General features: G+C 46.6%; 1 protein-coding gene across 1 annotated transcript in view; it reads left to right on the top strand.

The window, feature by feature from the left end:
• The first annotated feature begins 10687 nt into the window (after positions 1–10687).
• Positions 10688–23902, top strand: part of SLC22A3 (solute carrier family 22 (organic cation transporter), member 3) — a 28832-nt gene continuing 15617 nt past the window's right edge. The window contains exons 1-2 of the mRNA XM_010161849.1: positions 10688–11101; positions 21865–21968. Coding sequence (XP_010160151.1) covers positions 10688–11101; positions 21865–21968 — 518 coding nt within the window. The remainder of the gene's footprint in view (positions 11102–21864; positions 21969–23902) is intronic.

Genomic DNA, 23902 nt, shown 5'->3' on the forward strand with positions numbered 1-23902 from the left:
GCTCACACACACACACATGCACAGAGCTTGAGCTTATTGCTGTGGGAAAAACGAGTGGTAAAGGGAAACCCGCTTCCACCAGGAGAGTATCAGCTGCATTCCTGACCTCAGCCACCCTGTCACAGACACCGCAACAGCAGACAGTGAGGTGTTGGGTGCTATCTGGGACAGCAGCTTCCCTCCTGTGCCTCTGGTGTCATTTTTCCCTGCACAGGAGGTCAGCTCCTTCTGAAATACCGTCTGCAGTGACAGTGCTAGAGAGATCCCGTGTACACTCATGGTTTTGGTGGTGACGGGCTTTTTCTACCCTGACATCATGACTTGGCACCATGGCTCTGACAGTCAGAGCTGCTTGCTGAGTTCTCCCCAGGGAGGACTAAGTGACAAGGTTGTCTCCTGCCCTCAGCCCACCAGGAAGCCCTTCTCCTCTCCAGCCATTTGATGAGGACCTAACAGCTTTCTCCCCTGCCCCCTGAGTGGTCCCAGCCCTTCCATGTCTCTTCAGGGCCAGCAAAGCTGCAGGGCCACCGGTGGAGCTCAGTAGCTCTCCCATGGGGACCTGGCACTGCACGATCCTTGTGCCAGCTAACCAATTCCCTCTCCCTTCCCTCCATGCCTCCTTTGCACACCTTTCATTTTGCCCAGCTCACATGGCTTCATAGTGCTTTAAACAGCTCATTGATCCGCAAGCTGCTCTTTGCTCTCAGCAAAGCACCCGGCGGCAAACCCACCTCCAGGCAGGGAGAGAGTCCGTCATCAGCAAATACGAACCTTGGACAAGAAGAAACGAAGGAGACCTGGTGAGGGTGAGCAGAGCCAGCCTGCACCAGAGCAAACCAGCAGCAGACAATGCTGCTCTCCTCCCAAGCTCTTTCCGATTACCATCTTCATTCCCTCCTAGAGTTCCCCATCTGCTCTTAACCCCCTGCCTCCGGTTTGGCTGGTTTTACCGTGGTATCTGTGGTATGACAGCACACAGCATAGCCTCTGTATTTTGTACTGGATCAACAATTCATTTAAGCTACTGCTTCCCTTTCATCATATACCTGAAGCTTCTCTTTTCTGCCATTTCTCATGCTGTTACCTTATAATTTCTCACACAATCATTTTGTCTGTGTAGGTATAGGTCAGGGCTGGCCTTTTGTCTGTATGCCACCACAGAGCAAGCTAGCCATGACCATCTGGGCTCATTGAGCTCAGGTATTGTTAGCGTGACCATCTCTGTGGGCAGCCTGGGGGTTAGACCCAAGGCCTGGTGAACAAAACCGTCTTGGTACCACTCCTGCATGCAACTGACAGGAATAATTTTGTTATTTGACACAAGCAGGGTTTTTTTCACACGTTGTATTTTCTGACAAAGGCATAAGAAAACTGACTTGAAGTTACACAAACGTGGCTTTACTCTGTTTCCCAGCAGCAGAGAGGGGAATGGCTTGGTACAGATAAGGTAGGTTTCGGTTGCTTGGCTCTCTGCAGGGAAAAGGAAGAACAGAATCATCACAGAGTGGTTGAGATTGGACGGCACGTGTAAAGGTCATCTGGTCCAACTGCCCCTGCTCAAGCAGGGCCACCTAAAACAGGTTGCCTAGGACCATGTCCAGATATCTTCAATGATGGAAGATCCACAACCTCCTTGGGAAGCCTGTGCCAGTGCTCAGTCACCCTTACAGTAGAAAAGGTGTTTCCTGATGTTCAAAGGGAACATCCTGTGTTTCAGTGTCCATTGCCTTTTAAAACATCCTTCTTAAGGACATGCTTTAATCCCCTCCTGGCAAATAATCCGCAACCTCTGTACACAGAAGGCTGGACATGGCCTGAATCAATGAATCTTTAACAAATCTTGGCACAGTATGAATTAATAGGGATCACAGCTGGGACTGTGGTTGCAAGGTCCTAGGCCTCCTTATGTAGATCACAAGGCCAGTGTTTCCCCCTGGACTGATGGTTTTATGGTACAGGAGACTAATAAGAAGATGGATTTCTCATATTGTACACAGTGTTTTTCAAGTTTATTAATTTGCACAGAAGACTGAACTCGCCTGAAAGGTTCATTCTCAGAGGAGGGAGAATTGAGGTGGAGCAAAATAAAATAAGAGCATGATGTGATGGGAAAACCAAGGGAGAAACTTCCCTGGACTATAAAAAATTCAGCAAAGGTTTAACTGGGAAGACCATAGGCTTCCAGAAGATAAACAAGAGGCTTCCTTGCTGAAAGCTGATGTACTGCTTAGCTAGTGCCACCCCTCAGAGCAAAAGATGTCACCAGGAAAAATGTGAATAAGGTATTCCTGATAATTTAGAATAAATTGCCATTTTAATCATATTGCTGAAAGGAAGGCAGAGAGAAAGAAAAAGGTTTTCCCTTGCTAGTTATGCCAAGGTTCCCTTGTCTGGTACAAAATTGTCAGCCATCCTTTTGGGAGGTGATTGTGAAGAGGATGGAGGTTGGTGAAGTGACCTTTAATCCCCCACCAACATGGGATGAACGCTGGGAGGATGAAAGCCAGGACCTGCAAAGAACGGGGTGTGTGACCGACAGCCTTCCTTGGGTGCACAAACCGCTCCCACATGCCTTGCACCCCTGATCTTCCAGCCTGTGCCAGATGAGCAGCGGGGCTGGGATGGGCTCTGCTCCCCCTCGCCCCGGTGGGAAGGCGGTGAGTCCCACAGCCCTGCTGAAGATGAGGAGAGGATGAGGTCCATGCTTGTGCCTGCTTGCTGTGCAGGAGCCTGTGTCTCTTTGGCTCCACTGGCCCGGCACGGTTTGTTACTGTACACAGCGCTGTGGGGGGCAGTCACTTGAGGGGTCAGGATGGTGCCAGCAGCTGTGCTGATGCTTATATGGAAATGATATGGTAGCGTTGCTGTTTTCATTTATTAAACAAACCCAAAGTAAATCCCTTTTGCTTTTCTTCGGCTATCATTTTGCTAAAAATACCTATGAACTAATCCTCTAAATAACATTTTCATAAAGCTCATCTTTGGATTAGTCTCCTAAATCTAAGTTTCAAGGAGCTGGCATTTAGTCCAGTAACTACTTGTTCACTGAGACTGGTCCATTCCCCGTCATCTTATGTGTGGAGTAGAGGATGATAGGTGGGACGCAAAGTACTGGCTGCCCGTGAGGACTGATGGTGAGCCTGCCCCAGACTTTCTAAGACCTCCCCAATTCCTTATTCCACTGCAGCTGGCCAGTATGGAGCTGGGGGTAAGCTGTGGTCCTATCCCTTGTCTGTGGTTAATGATGTCCCCTCATCATCTGGTAGCCCCAGCTCTTGGCTACTGCACAGCTACGAGGGCTGAGTCAAGGGTTGCATACCTTCTGCTGAAACCAGGTGCCAAGGGGACTGACCTCATGGTAGGAAAAACAGTCTTTTGCAGACAATGCCTTCCAATTCATGATGCCTAGGGCTTTCCCCCTGCTGCCATGCTTTGTATCGCACCTCCAGGGTCCACCTGTCTGAGTTTCCTGATGACTGCACTCCCCTTACACAAGGTCGTCTCTTAAGGTGTGCGTTTGCTCTGTAGACCCTGATGACGGAAAGCTCAGCCTAGAAATGGAGCAAGCATCTTGGGGATTCCCTCTGCCATCTGCACTATTTTGTCTGGTCCAGCCCCCCAAGGTGCAGGTGTTAGACTTTCTGTGCAGTCACTGCAGGATTCTTTCATGGGAAAATGAATACAAACGATGCAAACATCTCAGAAACACTCAGCTTGATATGGCTTTTGTTTCAACTCATCTGGTTGCTCAGGATTTCATGATCTCAGACCAATGTAAACAATTCCTTAATCTTCAAATGCTTGTTGAACCATTTTTACTTTGTGTCTCCACATCAGATACTTGCATCTTTGTATTTTTTTCTTAAATGCACTCAGAACCATTTACTAGGGAAGGAAAAATATAACAAATCCTGTCTGATAAATACACTGACATTTAAAAGCAAATAAGCATTAAAGCAACTGAAACTACTAAGCAATTGAAGTACCCTGTGGTAGGTCCACATATCCAGAAATTGCCCATTTTAAGTAGTGTGCTAGATGCTGGATCGTGAACAGTGAGGGTATATGCCCAGCTAAATAGCCTGATGAAAGCAGTCTGGTCCCTATACCTATTAATAAGGCATGCTAATCAAGCAAGAGGTGAAAACCCAGCTGTAAAGAATTCCTTTGGGTTGGTATTGTGCAGTTAAGACAAAGGACACAATGTTATAGCAGAGATAAACTACAAAAACAGACTCAACTATAAATAGATTGTTACCACTAAGGGCTTCCAAAAACAACTGCAGGGAGATTAGAGAAAGGCGCTGAGGATTTGCTAGTTCCCCTCCATCCTTCCAGGATGGCTCAAACTTTTGCTGGTGCCTTTGGAGTGTGCTGCGTCTCTGCTGAAGCTCTGAATTTACCCTGCTCCTGCAGCCTTTTTTATTTTCTGCAGAGCTCTATCTCAGTTTATTTTCTGTGGCAGTAAAAAAAAAAAAAAAAAAATAAAAAATTATCTTGGAAAGCCAAAGACAGGAATTTTCTCAGAGTAAATAATTTTTTCACATAAAATGAAATGTATATTAATTGTCCCATGTGGAGTTTGATCAGCTAGATATTCAGGCTCATGGGGTATTTTGAACGTGAATTGTCTTCTATACCAAGTCAGGTTGCTCCTATCCAAAGCTGTCCATAAAATGGACAGTGGTGGTCTAGATTTGCTCTGTTACCTTCTTCTCATTTATATGAGTGCTAGCTTATATGTTACACTGACCGGCTTAGTGGTCTCCTGATAATTCTTAGCAATAAAAATTATGCAATAGAAAGGCCACAAAAAAGACTTGTTGGGAATATTTTCTATAACACCAAACTGAGAAATGGTATGAAAGCAGATAAAAATGACAAATGTTAGAAACTGTGCAGGGGGTTTTGTGTTTTGGCTTTTTTTTCTTTTTTTTTAGTGAAGGTCCCACTTCAGAAACAACAAGGGAAGCAGACAGTTGGTGAGTGGCACCCCCAGAAGTCTTCATTGCACTGACACCATCCTTGGTATGGTTTAAAAGTTTCACCTTTATTCTTGCAAAGAGGGATGGAAACTTCCACACGAAGCCCTTTTCTTAGTATTTAGAATTGTTTGCTTCCAGACTTGATGGAAACTGAGTCACAGGGGAGGGATGTGCAACCGTGAGAGATCACAAACAGAACCGATGCGATTTCCACCCCGCCTCCCAGCCTATTCCAGGTGGGACTGGAGGCAGGTGCAGCTGAGACAGCAAGCTTGGGATTCATGGCTGTCAACATGGGGAGAATATTTACGTTTTATCAGGCCCTTGCACTCATCTCTGGAAATACCCTTCCCTGTTCCGTTGTGCAAAATAGCCTTTGGTGAACTTGGGTTGCCTTATCTCATGGCCGAAATGCTCAGTTATTCCAAGTCATTAGCAAGGATCTTGACAAACGTGCTGTGGGACTGTGGTGTATTTATCTGAACAGAAAGGCAGGGCCTGGTGCAACCTCTCCACTAGCCTCCAGAGTGACCGGGTGAAGAGGAAAAGGATGAGGGAAGCCACATACTGGCTATAAAAATGTGTGAGTAGGAATTCCTTTTCCTCTGGCTGTCCTTCCTTCAGCTGGCCTTGGAGAAGCTGATGTGCCCTTTCACTTCCTCTGCCTGTCTCAGATGCTGAGCTGAGATCCTGAAGAGCAGGTGTTCCCAAGCATGCTTGGAGAGCCACAGGTTTCTGCTGTTCTCCCTGAGTAGGATTAAAGTCAGTGGTGAAGAGATACAGGCTATTTTTGGGCACCCAAATGCATGGCAACCGGTCTTCTCCAACAGGCAGAGAGGAACAGTGTGCACACACCATGGTGGTGAAAGGGCACTGGGTTTGGGAGGGAAAGCACACACCCACCAGGATCCTGCTGGCCTTGCAGCAGAGGATGCTTTGCACCCAGACAGATCCGGTGCAAGGAGAGGTGTGGGGCAGGAGGGCAGTGGGAGGGAACCCTTGCTGCTGGCTGCAGTGGGGATGAGCCTGCAGGAGCCCCAGGGGCTGTGAGCACCCAAACCCTATGTGCCCCCCACCCTCTGCACTAGGGTAGCGGGAGGAAAACGTGAGGGTGTGAGAACCTCCTGTGAGTGGACGATGGCTTCCTCCCCTGATGTAGCTTTTTTTGCCTACACGTGCTCAAAGTGACAGAGATATGGGATGTTTCAGGTGCAGTTCTTGCTGCTCTGCTTTGGGGATTTTTTCCCCTCTCCTGTGAGGACTTTTGCTTTTTCTTTCACTCTGCTTTTTCCCTTCTTTGTTTGGATTTTCCCTCCTCTCCCCATGTGCTCGTTTTCCTCCTGATGTTTCAGCTGCTGTCCTAGCAATGAGTACAGATCCCCTGGTTGTTGTACTCTACAGTTCCTAGAACTACATTTATTTATATTTGTTCTTGGAACCAAGATGGTAAAAATAGCCTAAAGGCCATGGAAATAGTGAGGGAGGGGAGTATAATGCATTGTGTAATGCTTTCATGGATTGCCAAAAGGTGGAAACCCTGTTGATTGGAATTGACTTTTCCCATGTCTCAAAGCTAGCCTGCAGCTCACTAAGTTGATCTGGAGGCCTGGGAAAGGATATACTCCATTGAGTAGAACTGTCACCTTTTGCAAAGAAAAAAGAAATCTGGAAGGAAAAAAGGGAGAGAGAAAAGAAGATGATGAAAGTGGGTGGTGGGAAGAAGAATAAAGATTAATAAAGTGAAAGGGAGGAAAAAAACCCAGCAAAAAAAACCCACCCAAAAAAACCCCAAAAACCCAAACCACAAGAACTGTCAAAGAAAAAGCTGCATGTAATTTAGTGGCCTGACTTGGAATGTAATTGTATCATGTCTGGGGCAGGGGAGTGTAAACATCTCTAATTGCCCCATGATGAGGTTTCGCTCTGATCTCAGAAAATCCACTATTTATTTAATCTCCAAAACTGAGCTCCTGTGTCCTTCCCAGCCTGGCTTCTTAACAAGATGGGTTGTGACACTGAGCCCTAAGGGCTGGTGTCAGACTTCTGCACTCCATCGTGGAAGACCAACAACTTTTGAACGGGACAGCCAAACCCACAGGATGCAGATGGAATGTGTGTGAAAGGTGAAGTGAGGGGTGAAGAATGCCATCTTCTCCTGTGGATTGAGCTTTGCCATTGAGATTTGTGCAATGTACTTTGTGCTACTACTGCCTGGTTCTTTGGGGCAGTCTCTGCTGTGGGATCACATCTTAGGAGAAGCATAGATAATTCCCAAATGTGGGGCTATTCAGATCCCTGCCCCTTCTCCTGGCACAGAGAGATGAAGAATGATATAGGTGGTTTCTTGGCCCTGGGATGATGTGATGCTGATGGGTCTGCACCCCTTTTGCTCAGGGCTATCTAGGCTATAGCAGATTTGTCTGGGGGACAAATATTTGATGCAATATGAAGCTGCATCAAGCAGTGAGATAGCAGGCAGGGAGAACTATTGCTGCCGAAGCTTGTCCCCAGACCCTCTTTTATTTAGCAAGGGGCATGTGTCTGTAAGAAATCAAAACTTAGGTCATGCTTTTCTGCATAACTGTATCCTGGGAATGGTGCTGTTACACAGGACAGTGCCTGCTGGTGTCTGCAAATTGGCTGGTGTCACTGCCCCACTGCTTATAGTGTCCCAAAGGACTTTGAGGATTTTAAGTGTTTGACTGAAGCACTGGCAAAGGTTATCCAGGGTGTTGCAGTGAAGTTGTAACTTTGCAGAGTTCAGTCCGAGTAGCTATTGATCCAAATGTCTCATGCTGTCACCCAGACATGTATAAGCAGTAATACAGTGCCATGAGTGTACAGGCAGTGAATGTCCCTCTATACTACATAGTTTTCATTCTGTTTCCAAAATAGCTGTGACATTTGTGCTTCTAAACAGAGCTCCAACTGAAGATGCTCATGATTGTAATTTAGTTGTACTTCTATCTCTTTATCCTCTACTCCCCTTTCATCACCACTTCTGCCTCTGCTATTTCCCTGGCTTGCTGCCTTCCCACTCTTCCCCCTCCCTCTTTCTGTTCTCTTCTCTGCATCTATTTTTACTGCCTCTGCCTTCTTCCTCAGTCAACATCTTCCCTGGCTCTTTCTTCCCATGCTTCCTTCCCAGAATCAAAGAACATACTTTTTTACTCTGTGTATAGGATAAAATGTTTAAAATGCTGGTGTGACCCTGAGGTCTGTCCTCAAAGATTTAAGGGCATTTGATCAAGAGGTTACAGTTGCAGGCTTTGTATACAAACCCATCATCTTCCCGTCCTTAGCTGTGCTCAGCTCTTACAGCATGTGGAGCTGAAGTTCCAGGAAAACTTCAGGGTAGCTGGGAATTGTTTGCTGTAGAATAAATGCACTAACACACACTCTCATGCATCTGTCAGTGGGATAATTTAGATTTCTTTGACAAACTGGAGTCTTGCAGGACACTGACACGGTGGCAAATATTGATAAGCCATCTTCGAACAGAGAAATGAAAACATGGGTGAACACAGGGGAACCAAGGTCACTTTGACATTATCTATGCCAGGCAGTTGAACTGATTTTACGGAATGACTCTTTGCTTGTTTGACCAGCACTGTAACGGCGGGGAATGTTAGGAAGACTCCCATATGTCCGCCACTGTGACATTAGCACTGACCTCTCACAGCTGCTGGGCTTTCTGGCTTCTAGTCTGGCAGACTGTGATGCACATGCTGTGCATGACAAGAGCATAATGGATGAGATGAGTGAAATTTTGACAATCAGCTACTAGACCATGCTTTCTTTTGAGAAAGAAAGTAGCTCCAGAAGCAGTGTTGAAAGAGTGGACTGAATTGTCACTCATCCGAGTCTGGTGTAGATCCACCAATCAGCTAAGAAGTGGCCATGGCAATCGCACCAATGGGTTTCTGAAACGGGCAAAGTGCTGAGCACAGCAACATTGGTACGTGGCTTACAGGGCACTAACCCTCACAATTCAGAATTGAGCTAATACCCAACAGGGATAAAACCAACATTCTTTTACTGGGGTGAATCTTGAGAAACAGTGGAGGTTTAATATATCCTCGAGCAGAGCTGTGAGAGCAGCACACAGGCTTAGTATCAGGCTCTCTCCCCGTTTGTTTGTCTTTGTGGTGTTCCTCGCACAGACAATCTCCTCAGTTGCTGGGAGCTGCCAGTGTAAAACATCTCACCTTTGGCATCTCAGCATGACTGGCCCCCAGTTAGTCCTGTCAGGATAAAAGCGCTTCTCTTCTTTTGAAACCAGCCATCAGACAGTGCCCCACCTCCTCAGTCACAGACCTGAACCCAAAGGTGAGCTGAGCTTGATTACTGAAAAGCAGTATAACAAGGAGTCAAATAAAATTCCTTTGAAAGCATATTCTTATCCAAGCACAGCAGCACATCTACCTAGTAATGTGCATCTTTGCCAAGCTCACACCATAGCACCGGTCTTTCTGTCTGTTACAAAGTCCATGTCAGATAGCCTGTAGAGTCATCAAAAAGGGTCTAGACCTAACTGTTTTAGAAAGTGCACTTCATTTCAAAACCACAGACGCCCATGGTCAAAGCTGTAGGTAATCAGAGACGAGGGCTGCAGGAGGCATCTTCGATAGGTGGTGTCCTTGTGCTCCTTCTCACAAGAGAAGAGAGTGGCTGTTGACCTCCCGAACAAAGTGCAAAATACCTGCTATTGCACGTCAGATTTGATTCAGGGAGTTCTGCACAGGATGTGCTCACTTGCACATAAAATGCACACCAGTCCTGTCTTCCCTTCCCTTCTCCCCCCACTCAAACAAACAGCAGAACAGAAAAGTGAAATAACTTGTTTTCCATTCACTTTTGAGGAAGAAAAACTGGCCATTTCTCTTTTAAATATTTAGAAGACTGCGAAATTAAGCTGAACAAGGTCATATAAAAGTCTTTCTGAACAAGTAGATCCAACTTAAAAAAAAAATCCTGAATTTTGGACTGGCACAGTTCATGAGCATCTTTTTATTTACCGTATAGAAAGGAAAGACTCTTGCAAATTAAATCTGTACAGATGGAAAAGCAGGGTTTTGGAACAGTAATTAAACACTGCTGCAGTATTCACTCCTATTTGCAAAAGGAAAGACTTTATAGTTCTCTCTGAAACAACTTTCTTTCTGTCCTGCCATCCCGCAGAGAGGCTGCATCACTCACTGCTGCTTTTCGCAACAGCTTCTGCGCTCTTTCCTGTTTAACTCTCTGCTCTGTCCTCGCTCCTATTAATTTATCACAGCCTTGGTGCGGGCTGGCATTTGTGGCTCGTCTGTCCTGAAGGAGTTAACTGGGTTTATTACATAATCTGTTTAACATTCGGGATGAATAGGAAATGCACGCCCCTCCTCTCCTACAATATGTTTGCGCGCTTTAAGTCTCACTCCTCCCCGGCTGCGTGTAAGCCCCACGCCACTTGGCATGCCCTGAGCGCCCGCGTGTGTGCTTGGGCGGGCGCTTGCATGCCTGCCTCCAGCTTCATCCCGTCGCGGCTCCGCTCATGCCATCGGCATTGCACATCCACACGTCTCTGTGTGTGTGCCTGCACACGAGGGGAGAGGAGCGAGGGGAGGTGAGACCCTCACGCTCATAGGAAGTGCCAGCAGTTGCTGCAAAGTGTGAAAGACAACTCTGCCATCTCTTGGACTGCTCTGAGTGGATACATAATGCCATCTTTTGATGAGGTTTTGAAGGAAGCCGGGGAATTTGGAAGATTTCAAAAGAGGGTTTTTTTCCTCCTGTGCCAGACAGGCATAACTTTTTCTTTCCTGTTCACTAGTGTGGTTTTCCTTGGGCAGGCACCGAGCAACTACTGGTGCAGGATCCCTGGGGCACCCGAGTTAAGCAAAAGATGTGGCTGGACGCTGGAAGAGGAACACAACTTCACGGTAATGCCCCTGCGCCTGGGGAACGGGTCGTCCCGTGGAGACTGCGAGAGGCTAGACGTCATGTGGGACGCCTCCGTCAGCTGCACCAGCCCGCTTGCCAGCTACGGCAATCACAGCGTGGGCAATCTGCCGCTCACGGTATGCCACGATAACTGGGTGTATAAACAGCCCCACTCATCCATCGTCAGTGAGGTAAGGAAAATCCCTGCCCTCTAATCAGCAACTTCCATCCCAGTGCGGGATTGTGTCAGTAAAATGGGATTGCTGCCCCAAGGGTTGTTGCTTTGGTGGCTGGTTTTCCTCCTTGGATTTGTTTCATTACGAGTCACAAGCAAATTAGGACAATATGTATGATCAAGTGTCAGCATCGAACTTTTAGGGAAAGGTGAGCTGCTCTGTAGGGTGGCTCTCCAAAGCCACGCAAAGCCTAACACCCCACACAGAGGTCGCTCTGTCGCAGAAGGATTGTCAGATTAAAATAAAGAGTTAAGTCCTTGCAGCTGAGGCCAGCAACTTTGGTGGTATAAACCCCAAGGGTACCTGATACCGCTGGGTGATTCAGATCACAGTATATTATCTGTTTGCTGTGTTTCCAGGACTGAACATTAAAGTCTGTAGGTAATAAAAAAAACCAGTGGCAGACTGCCCTTTTGAGATCTGACAGGACTCAGCAGAAATAATTGTACTTACTAAAGAAAAAACAAACACACATTTTCACTCAAACCTATCATTAAGCTTTTCCTGAAATGTCAATCAGAGAACTGCGGACTGTTACCAGTAGTGGCAAGTGCTGGCAAATGTAGTGGCTTTTTAATGAGGCTGCGAAAGGCCATGTAAGCTGCTTTCCTAGGAGATCCTCTGTGCAATCTGTAACCATGCCATGGATGTGATGTGTTCTGGCTCTAGCACACAGGCTGCACACTAGGAGTGTGCATTTTAAGGTCATCCTGACAGTAATTGTCACCAATGCAGTGATGAAAAACGAAGTGTGCTTAGAGGGGTTGGCTAGGAAATCATCAAGGGACACCACAAAACGTGTCAGCACAGCTGTGGGCTCTGACTCCTGCCTGCCTCATGAGCCATCCGCTGTGATTTTTAACCAGGTGCTTGTACTGGAGCTGTGTCCTCCAAAGCACGGAGCAGGGCACAGCAGGCAAAGCCCTGAGCAAACACTGAACTGAAAAGTGGTGCCTGTCTTGACCTTCCAATTCACTGTCCTTCCCCCATCCAGATGGGATCACTGTATCTGCTTCCAGGCTTCAGGCTCTTCAGAGCAGCAACTTTGTGCCATGAGCACTGACCTGAGCAGCTACAGCCAGGATCTATGGCTAGGAGAAGATAAATCAGAACACCTGACTGGCCCTAGAGCAAAGCTTCAAACTGGCTTTTGTGCGCAATTGCCGAAATCACGGCTGCTCGGAGGGCTGCAAGTGACACACAGAGAGCTGGTGGGAAACTTTAGTCACTGGGAATGACATATCTTTGCCCATGCTGGCAGTGGCAGCCTGGGCTGGGTGGGCAGGAGGGTGAATGCTGCCCAGGAGCCTCAACCTGACTCTGGATGGGACTGTGAGAGGTTGCTGTGGTGGGAAGGTTGTACTGATGTCTCTGAGGTACCTCTGTCGGGCAACTGCGAGGGGTTAGGTCATGGTGTCTTTTACCTGGGAAATCTGTTCTAGCTGTTCCCCTCAGGGCTTAAAAATAAAAATAGATTCCTTTTCTTTTGTTGTTCTTTTTTTTTCCCCTTTCCCTTTAGCCTTGCTATAGGTGAAAGCATGTAAGTTGTGTCTGTAAGACTGTGCTCAGAGTCCATTTATGGCAGCAGTTTGTGTAAGCCACCGTGATTTTCCAGCAGTACTTCGCCACTGGGTACAGCTAAGAGAAAATGAAACTGGTGTTTGTGTTGCAGCAAAAAATGGGAGTGAAAGGTTCAGTGCTCTCTGGCAAACATCTTGTCCACCTGCACCACCTTCTCCCCTTCTCCTGGGGAGACCCTCCCGGGCCAGGGGAGGGAGTAGGGATGATGGGATACTTGTAGAAACACTCCCCACCTGTGCTCCCAAAGGCACACGCTGGGAAAGCCAGGGACTAACAGTCTGCCAGTAGCAACAGGCTGGGACGGTTTGTCCCCTGTGCCAGGGCAGCAGGTCCCATCACCAGTATCACTGCTGCTCCTAGGGGGACTCTTGCTGGCCAGGGGCACCTCTGCCAAAGGGCGTTTGGCTGTGACCTCTGGCACTTGCGTCCTGTTCCCAGCTTTGCAATATTTGCAGGATAAATCACATCCCATGAGGCCCAGTTTCTTCATCTAAAAAGGAAGCTTGCGTGTCCTGGCTCAATTTCTTTGAGATCAGCTATTAAAATGAGCTTGATACCTATTAATTTGTTGCACATCCTGCAAAGATAATTAAATCCCGGACTTAATTTGGTCTCCTTTTGCTCATCTGAGTTTCTGACAAATCATGACTCAATTTAAGCAGATCTGTGCTCTGTTTAATCAGATCACCACGGATGTCTTTTCTCATGAGTCTACTTGTAAACGCTTCATTTTGTCCATGTGTGCAGAAGTGTTTCTGTGTAGTTCTTAATCAGAAATTTTAAGATTTCTGGCACTTAATGTCTGGCTGAACAACAGTGGAAGTGGCCAGGGAGACAAAGTTAAAAGGATGAGCTACATGACAATATGAAGGATGTGTGTTCAGGGAGAAAGAGACGTGGTCAGGATACTGACGGAATTCTTCCAGGCCTACGGCAAGCACAGATCTGGTGCGGATTTGCAGTGTGGCAGGGGAGGCAGAGTGCGAATGCAGGCACGTAAGGCCTTTGCTTGGAAAAGATGTCCTATCACAGAGCAGGTCTGGCAGCCAAACCGCAGACTATTGCAATCAGCTCTGAGCACCCTGAAGAAGCTAAATCATATAGCTGAGGAGCTGATTCATGAGGAGTTGTGAAATGAATGGTATTTCAGTACCTGACTTCATTGCTCTGATCTGTGCGTGACTGGAGCATGCTGCTTGCTGGCTGCTCTCTCATCTTACGTAGTTGTCTTCTGCAAAGACGTTCACAGTAACATCAGTTGAAGGAAGAGGGGGATATGGACTGATAAAAAGCACCCACTGCTTTGTAATAGTTCCTGAAATGCTGCTCTATCACCTGCTGCTGCAGGACTCCTGACTCTTGGTGCTGGGTTACAGTGGGGTGCTGGGAGAACGTACCAGGGCTTTCCTCCTCCAGGATTTGAGAAGAGCAAAATCTATTAAGAAATTGTCACAGGATAAACACATGGCAAAGCCAGTGGGCTTGGTCTAGTGACAGATGGCAGAGCACTGCTAAAGGTTTCCTTTTAAAATCTTCTTTTGATGTCTAACAAGCTCTGAGAGGAGGTCTCTATTTTGCAATGACATGCTTAAGTTGCTCCATTGCTTTAGGTCAGGCATTTCCATGAGGGTAATCCAGATCAGAAGAGTTGTCCTCCACTGGTGCTGCACATGCAGCCCAGAGCCATGGTGCCTGAATTAGAGTTGAGTAAACTGGAGCTGGGATGATGTAAAGGATTTGACATATCAGCAAAGTCCTTCGCTATGCGTAACATTTGGCAGGGACTCCTCCGACGCAATGGTGTCGCAGGTGGTGGATCTGTGCAGAGGACCTTGACCTAGTGCAATCTGCTCCTGTTTGTTTGAGCGGGTTTTGCTCCCTGTGAAACTGGAAGACATGGCTGTGTCAGTGGAGGGACTAGAATTCAGTAGCTTCTCAGATTTTGCTTGGAGAGGGAGGCTGAGGGGGTAATTATCAAGCTAAATCCATTCCTGGCTTGTGCCAGCTGATGCCATCTGAAATGATGCTGGTCATAGCAGGTGGCTGGTGCTGCTTGGGGTGGGGGAGACGGCTGGTGACAGCAGTGCCTTTTACAGGGGGAAGAGGGCAGGAAAGGACAGTGTTTCTGTGCAGCTGATAGAGAAGGAGGAAGAGCAGGGGTAGTGGACCTGGAGGGCCACAGCCTCATGTTCTGGCCCAGGAGCCTGGAAGGGAGCCCAGGTCACCCCCTGCACCCCATAACATTTGAAGTAGGAAGCGTGTTGCCTGCCATCTCCTGCCAGGTGAGCCTTGTGGGATGCACAAACCCAGGACATACGGAACCCAGTAAATCTAATTCCCCCAGGAAACTGTGCTGAAGACGGACTCACTGACCTGTAATACTTCTGGGCTTTGGCGCTCTGTACTTTGTTCCCAGCGGAGGGAGCCCAGCGCCCTGCGGCAGGGCGGCTGGTGATGGTTTGAGGAGCAGTGGCCGGTGATGGTTTGAGGAGCAGTGGCCGGTGATGGTTTGAGGAGCGGTGGACGGTGATGGTGTGCGGGGCGGTGGTGTGCGGGGCGGTGGGATCCTCTTCGGTCACTTTGGGCGCGAGTGACTCCCAGAGGCACGTGCACGAATTACAGCCCCGTCTGCAGGCAGAATGGCCGGTGGGGTGGATGGAAGGCAGAGGGAAGTCTACCCGGTCAGCGGCACAGTCGGCATCTTTTAGGCTCGTTAGCAGTCTTTGCTGGCCGGAGTTCAGCAGAAGGGACAGATGCCAATATGCCCTGTCTGCGGCAAGTCTCCACGACGTCGATTATGTCATTTAGAGATCTGGTAACAGTTTATTGCCGTAGTGTGAGGTGGACAAATGATCATCTGAGTATCTCCTATTACACCTGCCGGCAATAAATCTTCTTACTCCTCTGCTTGCCAGCACTCTCAGAAAATAACAGTCCCAGCATCTGAGGAGAAACCTGTAAACAAAACTATAATGTCCCATAGTTTTCACAGACCCTCAGAGCAGGAGATAACATAGCAGTCAAGCTCAAGGTGCAGAAAGCACAGCTGGTCCTTTTGCTGTCCTCCTCCGAGGCAATAAACAATGTAATTCACCCTCAAAGTGTTGATCTGGTGTCATTATTGTCACTGGCATGGCAGTACCCTGTATTATTTCCACTGTCATGGCAGGATTAATATTAAGGAGCTGAGGGAAAGGGAAAAAAGGCAGAGGAGCAGAGCGAGAAGCAACTGCTGAATTTTTTATGAAGCTCTAAGTAAGCTTTCCCCATATCAGAGGGGCTGGAGCAGCTCCTTGCATGGATTACACCAGTGAGGCTACGTTTCTGACACTGCCATCAAGCAAGCCGGTACTGGCAGAGGGTTCGGGCCTTGTTTTTTCTTATTGTTTTTAGGACAGCTGCTATTACCCCCTTTGGGAGACAGTAAGTTTCTCCTCCTCCCTGTTGCTTTGGCATGGGTAGACATGAGAAAAAAGGACAGAACAGGTCTTCTGCCCTAGGAAGTTCAGTGTCCAGGTGACTTGAGTGTCAGGGACAGGACGGTACCAGCTGAGCCTTTGGCTACGCACAGGAGAGAAACCTCCAAAGCTTTCAAAGCTAAACTGGTCCTCAGGCCTCGAGCCACAGTGCCCTGGGAGCAGGGTAAATGCTGATTCCATTTGTCCTGTTAAGTGCTCAGCTTGAAACAAGACATGGAGAAGGACAGTGTACTTGCTTAGTCACTTAGCACTCTGACAGAAGCCTTGACAGAAAGAGAAAATAAAGGTGATTTCTGCCTTTCCACTGCATGCACTTGCAAGGTGTTTTGATGCAGTAACCCTGTGTGAAAGATGGCGGTTTAACAGCCCACGAGTGAAGGGAGATGGAAAAGAGCTGCAACAAATAAAGAACATGCAGCAACATGGTTTCCTTAAACAATGAATATTGCTCTAAAACGTTTGTCACTGGGAGTCTCAGGGTAAACTAGCCTCTGGCTGCTCATATGAATGAAACTTAAAACGTGTGTGTGGGGTCTGCTGCTGTAATTGGACTGAGGAATCACTGTAGATCTCTTAATTGACCAAAGAGTTTCATCCATCATTTTGAAATTTAATTGTAACAGGCAGTAAAGGGCTTCCAAGCTCCTACTCAAAGTTGCTATATTTTGAAGAGCTTGTAATGACGTCGTTTAAATCAATGCTTTTCTACAGGGACAGGTGTGCTGAAGTAATCTGAGACTTTCTCAGTGCATAAAGGCCTCTCAAGTACCAGGAATTACAAATCTGTCTTTAGTCTGTATATCAAACTGAAAAAGAACATGTTTGCCCTCTCCCAAAGCTATGAAGAAATGAGAAATTGTCACAACCCTGGTGTTTCCCAGTCATTAGTCATGTACGAACATTTCTCCTGTTCCCATCTCAGCCAGTTCCCGCTCCTTCCCACAGAGATTACTCCACCCATGAACTACAGGAGCCCAGTGTGAAACCTCTCTCTTCTCCCAGGGACATCTCTCTCAGGTGGTTTGCTGGCACTGTAGAGATCAGCAAAGTGCACTAGTGCAGTTCCTTCCAGACACACACTGCTAGCAAGGGACATGGGAGAATGTCGTATAGGAGGACCACTGGCTAGCTGGAAACAGGCTGAAATCCTGGGTAAACAGATGCAGATGCTTTTCCTCCAAGTGATACAGATGTAACTCTCAGGCACAACCAAACCAGGCCACAGCTGAAGTGGTGATGTGGGTCTGACAGACCCCCTCGATCAAAACCAATCTCTGCAGGATTTTCAGTTCTCTTTTAAAGGTTACATTCCCCTCTAAAGGTTATGTTTGCAAATGAAAAGCAAGACATTAGCAGGGTGATGACTTAAATGCTAGGTGCTATGTCAAGCAAACAGTCAAGCAAACAGAAAAGGTCTGAGAACGCTTATCTGTACCAGTAGTTATTTAAATACTTGGAAAATGACAAAGCGCAGGACTAACTTAGATGACTACAGTTAAGGTATTGTCACTGATGTCTTCAGAAAGAGTTTATAGTTCCTTAAGAGTTTTTCTGTATGTTCGTATTTCCCATAATATTTAAAATATTTGACTACATTGTTAGCCAAGAGCTAGTTTCAGCTGCCACCTAAATCATCTGAAATTGCTGTTCAGATGAAAGAGTCCTCTGCAGTAAAGATATTTTTCCCTTTCTCTTTCTGGCACACGCTGGTTGTCCTAGTCTCATTCATGACATCTTATTCATTGCCTGTTTACAGTAAAGAGGGATCAAATTATTAAAAAAACCCACAACCCTTTGAAAAAGGATCAAAAGTATAAACCCTGAAGGCCTGTGCCTGCAGTGGGTGGTGGGGCAGGCTGGCTGCTTGCCACCACCCTCGGAGCTTTGCAGCTTTCACTCTGCTCCTCCAAGGGCAGGTGCCCTTCCTGGGAGGACATCTCCACAGCGCGCTGAGGGTGCCGGGCTGTCCCGCAACAGAGCGGGCAGCACACCTCTCCTTCTGAGAGGCAGCCACCTGACTGGCACTGCCAACAATCCCTTTGCTGTCACTTGGGCTGCCAGGGTAGCCTCCTGGAATACCTGATGTGTCGTCTGGGAGAGAGTTGTAATCCCAATGCAGTTTATAGGTGTTAGAAATCTGGGGCTTGATCTCTGAAATCAACAACTGAAATTAGGATTTTAAGTGATCTACTACAATATTTTTATTCTTAGATTTTATGTCAGTGTAAGCATCATCTCATTTTGACATTGCTTTAATGGTTTTGTTATTACATGCACCTTTATTCTCTCACCAGGATAAATCAATGAGAGAAAATAAAAATTAATGTTCTTACTTCCTTCCCCATTCTCTCCTTGGCTATTTTGGCTTATGAGGGGGAGTCCTCTCTCATGGCCCTCTTCTTCAGGAGCAAGTGCCAGAATACGTTTTGCTTTCTGGCTCAGGCAATTCTGTGAAGGGCTCCTGAACCTGACCCTGTACGAAGACCTCCCTGCTTATCTACCAGCCTGGTATTTCTCTCCAAGGTCTTAATCTTTCAAGGATCTGAGACACTTGTGAAGTGCTGAGTGATCTTAACCTTCACTGGGAGACGACTCATGCTGCAGACCACATGCTCAGACCTCTCTTGTAATGGAGAGGTGTGAGGGCTCCTCTCTTCCCTCTGAGGAATGGTGCTCCCAGAGATACATCACAAGCATGTGCTGGAAGCAGAATATAATGATGTGAAGGTTCATGTCAGAGCTAGAGCACAGATACAGGTTGAGGCTGGCCTCTGTCATGCTCCATTGCTGTAAACAATTTTTGAAAAAGACCTGACACCAGGAGGAATATGAGCAGGGCAATGCCCTCAGTCTGGTAAGAGCGGAGGGCAGTTAAAAACCCCACCAGAGCTGAGACTCTGGAAGGCCAATGATGCCCAGGGATGCTGTGGAGCCTCCAGCCTGGGAGATGTTGAAAGCCCTACTGGACAAGGCCTGAAGCAAAGCAGCTTTGATGTGAATTTGGATGTAAGCTTAAAGTGGGTCCCTCTGTGAGTGGGGGTCTGGATCAGAGGGATCCAGAGGCTCCTTCCTACCTAAAGTATCTAATTATTCCAGGAGATGTGGGCAAGAACTGGAGTAACCCTAAGCAACAGCTCACTCTGTATTTGCAAGCATTGAGCGAAATCATTGGAGCAGCTCCCTAATGCTGATTTTTCACCTAGGCTGTGCTCAGCCCCCAGCATCTCCCACAAGAAGGGGGGTTTATAGCATGGAACAGCCTATGGTCAGCACAGCCCCGCTTGGAGAGCCCAGAAAGGCATTTGGGAAAGGTCAGCACACCACAGCCAGCACTGCAGCCACCAGTAGGAGACAGCATGATACAACCGAGCATTTTGTAAAACAGCCTGTGGTGTTGGGCCCTGAGCAATCGCTAGAGCTGTCACCCACATGGCAGGGCGTGGGGGTTCTCCTGCTGGCACTGCTCTGACCAAAACCCACCAGGAAGGGTGCAGCTATGTGGTGAGACAGGCAATGAGGGTGAAAGACCTGTGCTGTGCTTTGGGGCCCCAGGATGCTGCGTGGTGCGAAAGCTCAGCTGAGCAGTGGTGATCAACACCTTGACTGTATCACCCGCCCCTGAAATGCAGGCCAACTGGCCAGAGGAGCCATGCCAATGACCCCCCACCCAGGCAATGTATAAACCTCTGCTTGCATATGCAAGTCCAGCAGTTGTTCAGATGATCCCCTTGGTGCATCCATGGCAGGGCCAGTGTGTCCAGCATGGGCCCTGGCTGGGAGACCCTCACCAGACACATGGCTTGTGATGTGTCTAGCTCAGTACAGCCCTGGTTAAGTCAGGGAAACTTCCATGAGCTCAAGTGGAGCCACTCTTCCTGCTTGCCCTTTCTGCCTATCTCTGTGTGATTATTTCCTTTTCTGTTACGCATCACAATTTTGAAGCTGATATTTTCTTGTAGCTGGTTTTTAGCTTTTTGGTAATCTGCCCTGCATAGATGGCTTCAGATGCTCTTCTGAGAGCTCTAACCTCTGCTGTCAGAAAAGTCAATTGCATTGCTTTGCAAAATCTTATTTTAACAGTCATTCACATGAAAAACCTTGCTTTCCAAAGCTGCGTCTTTTGACCCTATTTGTCAGGGGTTGTCATAGTTCCAAGAAGCAAGATGTTAAGCATTGTTTGAAATCTGAAAGTGCTGCTCCATGTTTAGGCTATTTTAGGAAAATATTACAATAACCCTTGAATATGACAGCTGAGAAAAGGTTTTATTCATTTTGGAGGAAGCTGAGGTTTCTGCAGATCTTGCTCAGGATTTGCAGACGTGGAAGCCAGATGATGATGGCCTGGCTTGTCTGAAAGATGGCCAGTCATTCTCCCCAGAGTATTACTCTGGGTTTTTGGGTCCAGATTCAGGCTCAGTGAAGTCCAAGTCTGGGTGCCCTCTGTATCTCCTGCCAAAGTACCTATGAAATCCCAGGCCCAGGCAATTCTTGCTGGGCAGTACAGCAGGCAAGTGGGCTCAGGTGGAATTTGGGCTTGCTGCACTAATTGTCAGTGTCTGGAGAACTGTGAGTGGCAGAAGGAGCTCTTAACCTTCTCCCTCACCCATCCTGTGTCAACCCTGTCCAAGCACAGCGTTTGAGCACTGGTGGTGTGTATGCCTGCTGGTGAGCAGGAACGTGACACTGTGTGCTTCAGCAACCAGCAACTTGTTAGCGATAAAAAGATTTCTTACAGCTCATGCCTGAAAGCAAAAGGGTCTCTCTAGGGCAAAAGGCAGCAGCTGATATTGTCTGTGGCTTCCTTTGGTCCCGAAGCCACATTATTACTAAGGTTACTTCCCGTATGGACCAAAGCATCCCAGATGCCATAAGGTCTGCAGAACTTGGCAGGTGGGGATTGGTATTTCTTTATCCTCAAATAACCTCTAAATTAATTTCCAATGACGTGCTGTCTCAATAACTACCTTAATTTTAGTTTCATTTCAATTTTAATTCCAAGTCTCTTTGTCTTCCTCTCATCCACTTCCCTCTTCCCTTCACCCCTGCAGGTCCCTTCATCCCCACTCCTGTTAAAGAATTCTTCAGATATGCATCAATGTAACGTCATGTTAGGGAGTTATGGCTACTGCAGTACAAAGAATAGAAAAGTCTGTGAAAGCTACACTGAGAAAATACATATTCAGTGTGCCTGAAATTGATCTGAGATCTGTTTTCAGATTCCTCACAGACCACATGTTTTTGCTTCTTTCTTGAAAGCACTAAGAAAAAGAATGAAACCATTTCTATAAGCTGTTGTTTTCATTGGCTATAGCTGCACACCCTTGCTCTGAACTAAACAGTCATGGCTTTGCCTCGGCAACATACTTAACAGTGTTGTGTTTGGTTTGCAAAAGAGCAATTTGCTTTCCATATCTGGACAATTGATGAATGAAACAGCATCCTTTTGGCAAGGAGGATCTCCTCCTTTCTATTCACAATAGCTTGGAGAGTGCTTGCTATGGTTGCGCTTCCCTGGCCCACTGATGCTTGCTGTTGAACAAGCACATTTGAACTCCCCTTCCTCTTCCCGTCTGACCCTATGAAATTTCTGTACTCTTTTGCCCTGAGGATGATGAATGACCCACCTGGGGTGTTTATGCCTCTCCCTTCTTCCCACAGTATAACCTTGTGTGCAGCAATGCCTGGATGCTCGATCTCTCACAAGCTATCCTCAATCTGGGGTTTCTTGCCGGTGCATTCATCCTGGGCTACGCTGCAGACAGGTACTGTATAAATACTGCTGTTTCTTGATTTTTTCCAGAGGTGAAATCACTTGTAGTGTCACCCGCAAAAATCATGCGTCAACAATTTGGAGGTTTAATTCACTCTGGATAAACATCCTCAGCCTGAGTTCACAAAACCCAGCCAGTGTAATCTTCACTTCCTTTTGGGCTAGAAACTTCATGCAGTCATACTTACTGATCTTGTTTGGATGTTAAAGTGTGATGAAAAGAGCTTTTCTTGCGGTTTTTGATGTTTTCTGTGCACATCTGGACCCAGGAAGGACAGACAGACACAGAAATTAAAAGGAAGCATTCAGAGGAGTTCTATGCATGGGTGTTTACTGGAGGATGTTTAATAGGCATCATTGATGAAGACAGCAGCTACTTGAGGAAAGAAGGAAGGGAGTCATTACGGTAACTCTCTCCATTCACAGGCTGGACTCACATACTTACCACCGAGGTCATAGCTCCCTCCAGCCAGTCCTCAACTGTATTAGAGCTGGATGAATACCAAGGAAAAGATGTGCGTGATATCCAGGCTTGAGCAGACATCCTGCTGTGGAGTGGGGAGCTCCCATAAACTCTACCTTACCCTTAGAGTAAAGTAGGGAGCCTGATTTGTGCTTTGTGCTGTTAATTAACAGTAGTCAACCTACACATTGGCTGAGAGCCCCACTGACAATTTCAATGGTAGAGCATATTTCTGCGGTTCATAAAATACTTGATTTCTGCCTGTTTTATTTTCTGTTGATATCTGTAATAACAGTAATATTAACTTATAGTATGATTTCTTTGTAGGCAGGAATACTTACAGAATTATCTGGAATGTCATCTCAGAAAAGAAATTTTAAGCTAGCAAACAAAAGAACTTTCAAGGAAAACCTCATCTTTCAGGGATATATTAATAGGGGAAAAGTAAGGTGGAAAAGATGTCATGGCACTGGCCAACTTAAAATATCTTTGCTGTGTCTGGCTGGACAGCTGTGATACTAGCACCTTAAGACTGTGTAAGAGTAGAGATATTACAGTTAATTATTAAAGTAAAATAATATGCTTAGGAGTACTCATACACTAAGCCTAATGTAACTACTGTACAGCTATGAATGTTGTACGCTCATAGCACTGGGGGATAGTGCTGCAGCCAGACCAGTGGACTCTGGCTCCTTGACTGCACTGAAAAGAGCGGACCTGGTTGAAAATGCCCTGATTTTTGTCCCGTACAAATTCTTCTCATGAAATCTTTTGAACAAAATGAACAAACAAATATTCTCTCAAAGAGTTTTTGGTAAAATACACAGCTACATGTGTTTTTACAGTTTCTTCTTAAAACAGCAACAATAACAATGGAGAAGAGATCAAAATGGAAATTCTAGTTGTGTTCCAAGGACATAGTTGTGTTCCAAGGACATGTGTTGCCATGAAACTACAGGGAGGTTTTGTTGGTGGTTTTTTTTTTTGGAATTGCAGCTTACCTTGGGCATACCTATTAATAACTATGGGTTTTGCTGGAAAATGAGACTGATGAATACATTAGGCAATACTTGGAAAATAAGTGGTCTAAGCCTAAACACATCAGAAAAAATCACATAAAGTAGTTAAAGAAGAAATTACCTACTTTCACAGAGCTGACTGTAATTAGCATTAGGAGACTAATTTGTGAAAACTGAAATCCCCAACAAAAGTTGCCCTTATTTCAACTGTATCAAGAATTTGAAATGTAACATCTGGGTCATAGCTTAGATACAAAAAGACAAACTGTTTTCCAAAATAAAAGGAGCCTTGTGAGGATGTCATCAGTTTTAAATCAGTGACATAAGAGCAGTGATAATTACCACAAGGTAAAGTCCCATATCCCAAGGGCCAACCCTATGAAGTTTCAGGCAGCCTCCCTTTGGAACAAGGCTAGTCTCAAAAAGGCCCATTCAGATCTAGCA

The sequence above is a fragment of the Eurypyga helias genome, unplaced genomic scaffold (assembly GCF_000690775.1).
Source record: "Eurypyga helias isolate BGI_N326 unplaced genomic scaffold, ASM69077v1 scaffold1172, whole genome shotgun sequence".
Lineage (NCBI taxonomy): Eukaryota > Metazoa > Chordata > Aves > Eurypygiformes > Eurypygidae > Eurypyga > Eurypyga helias.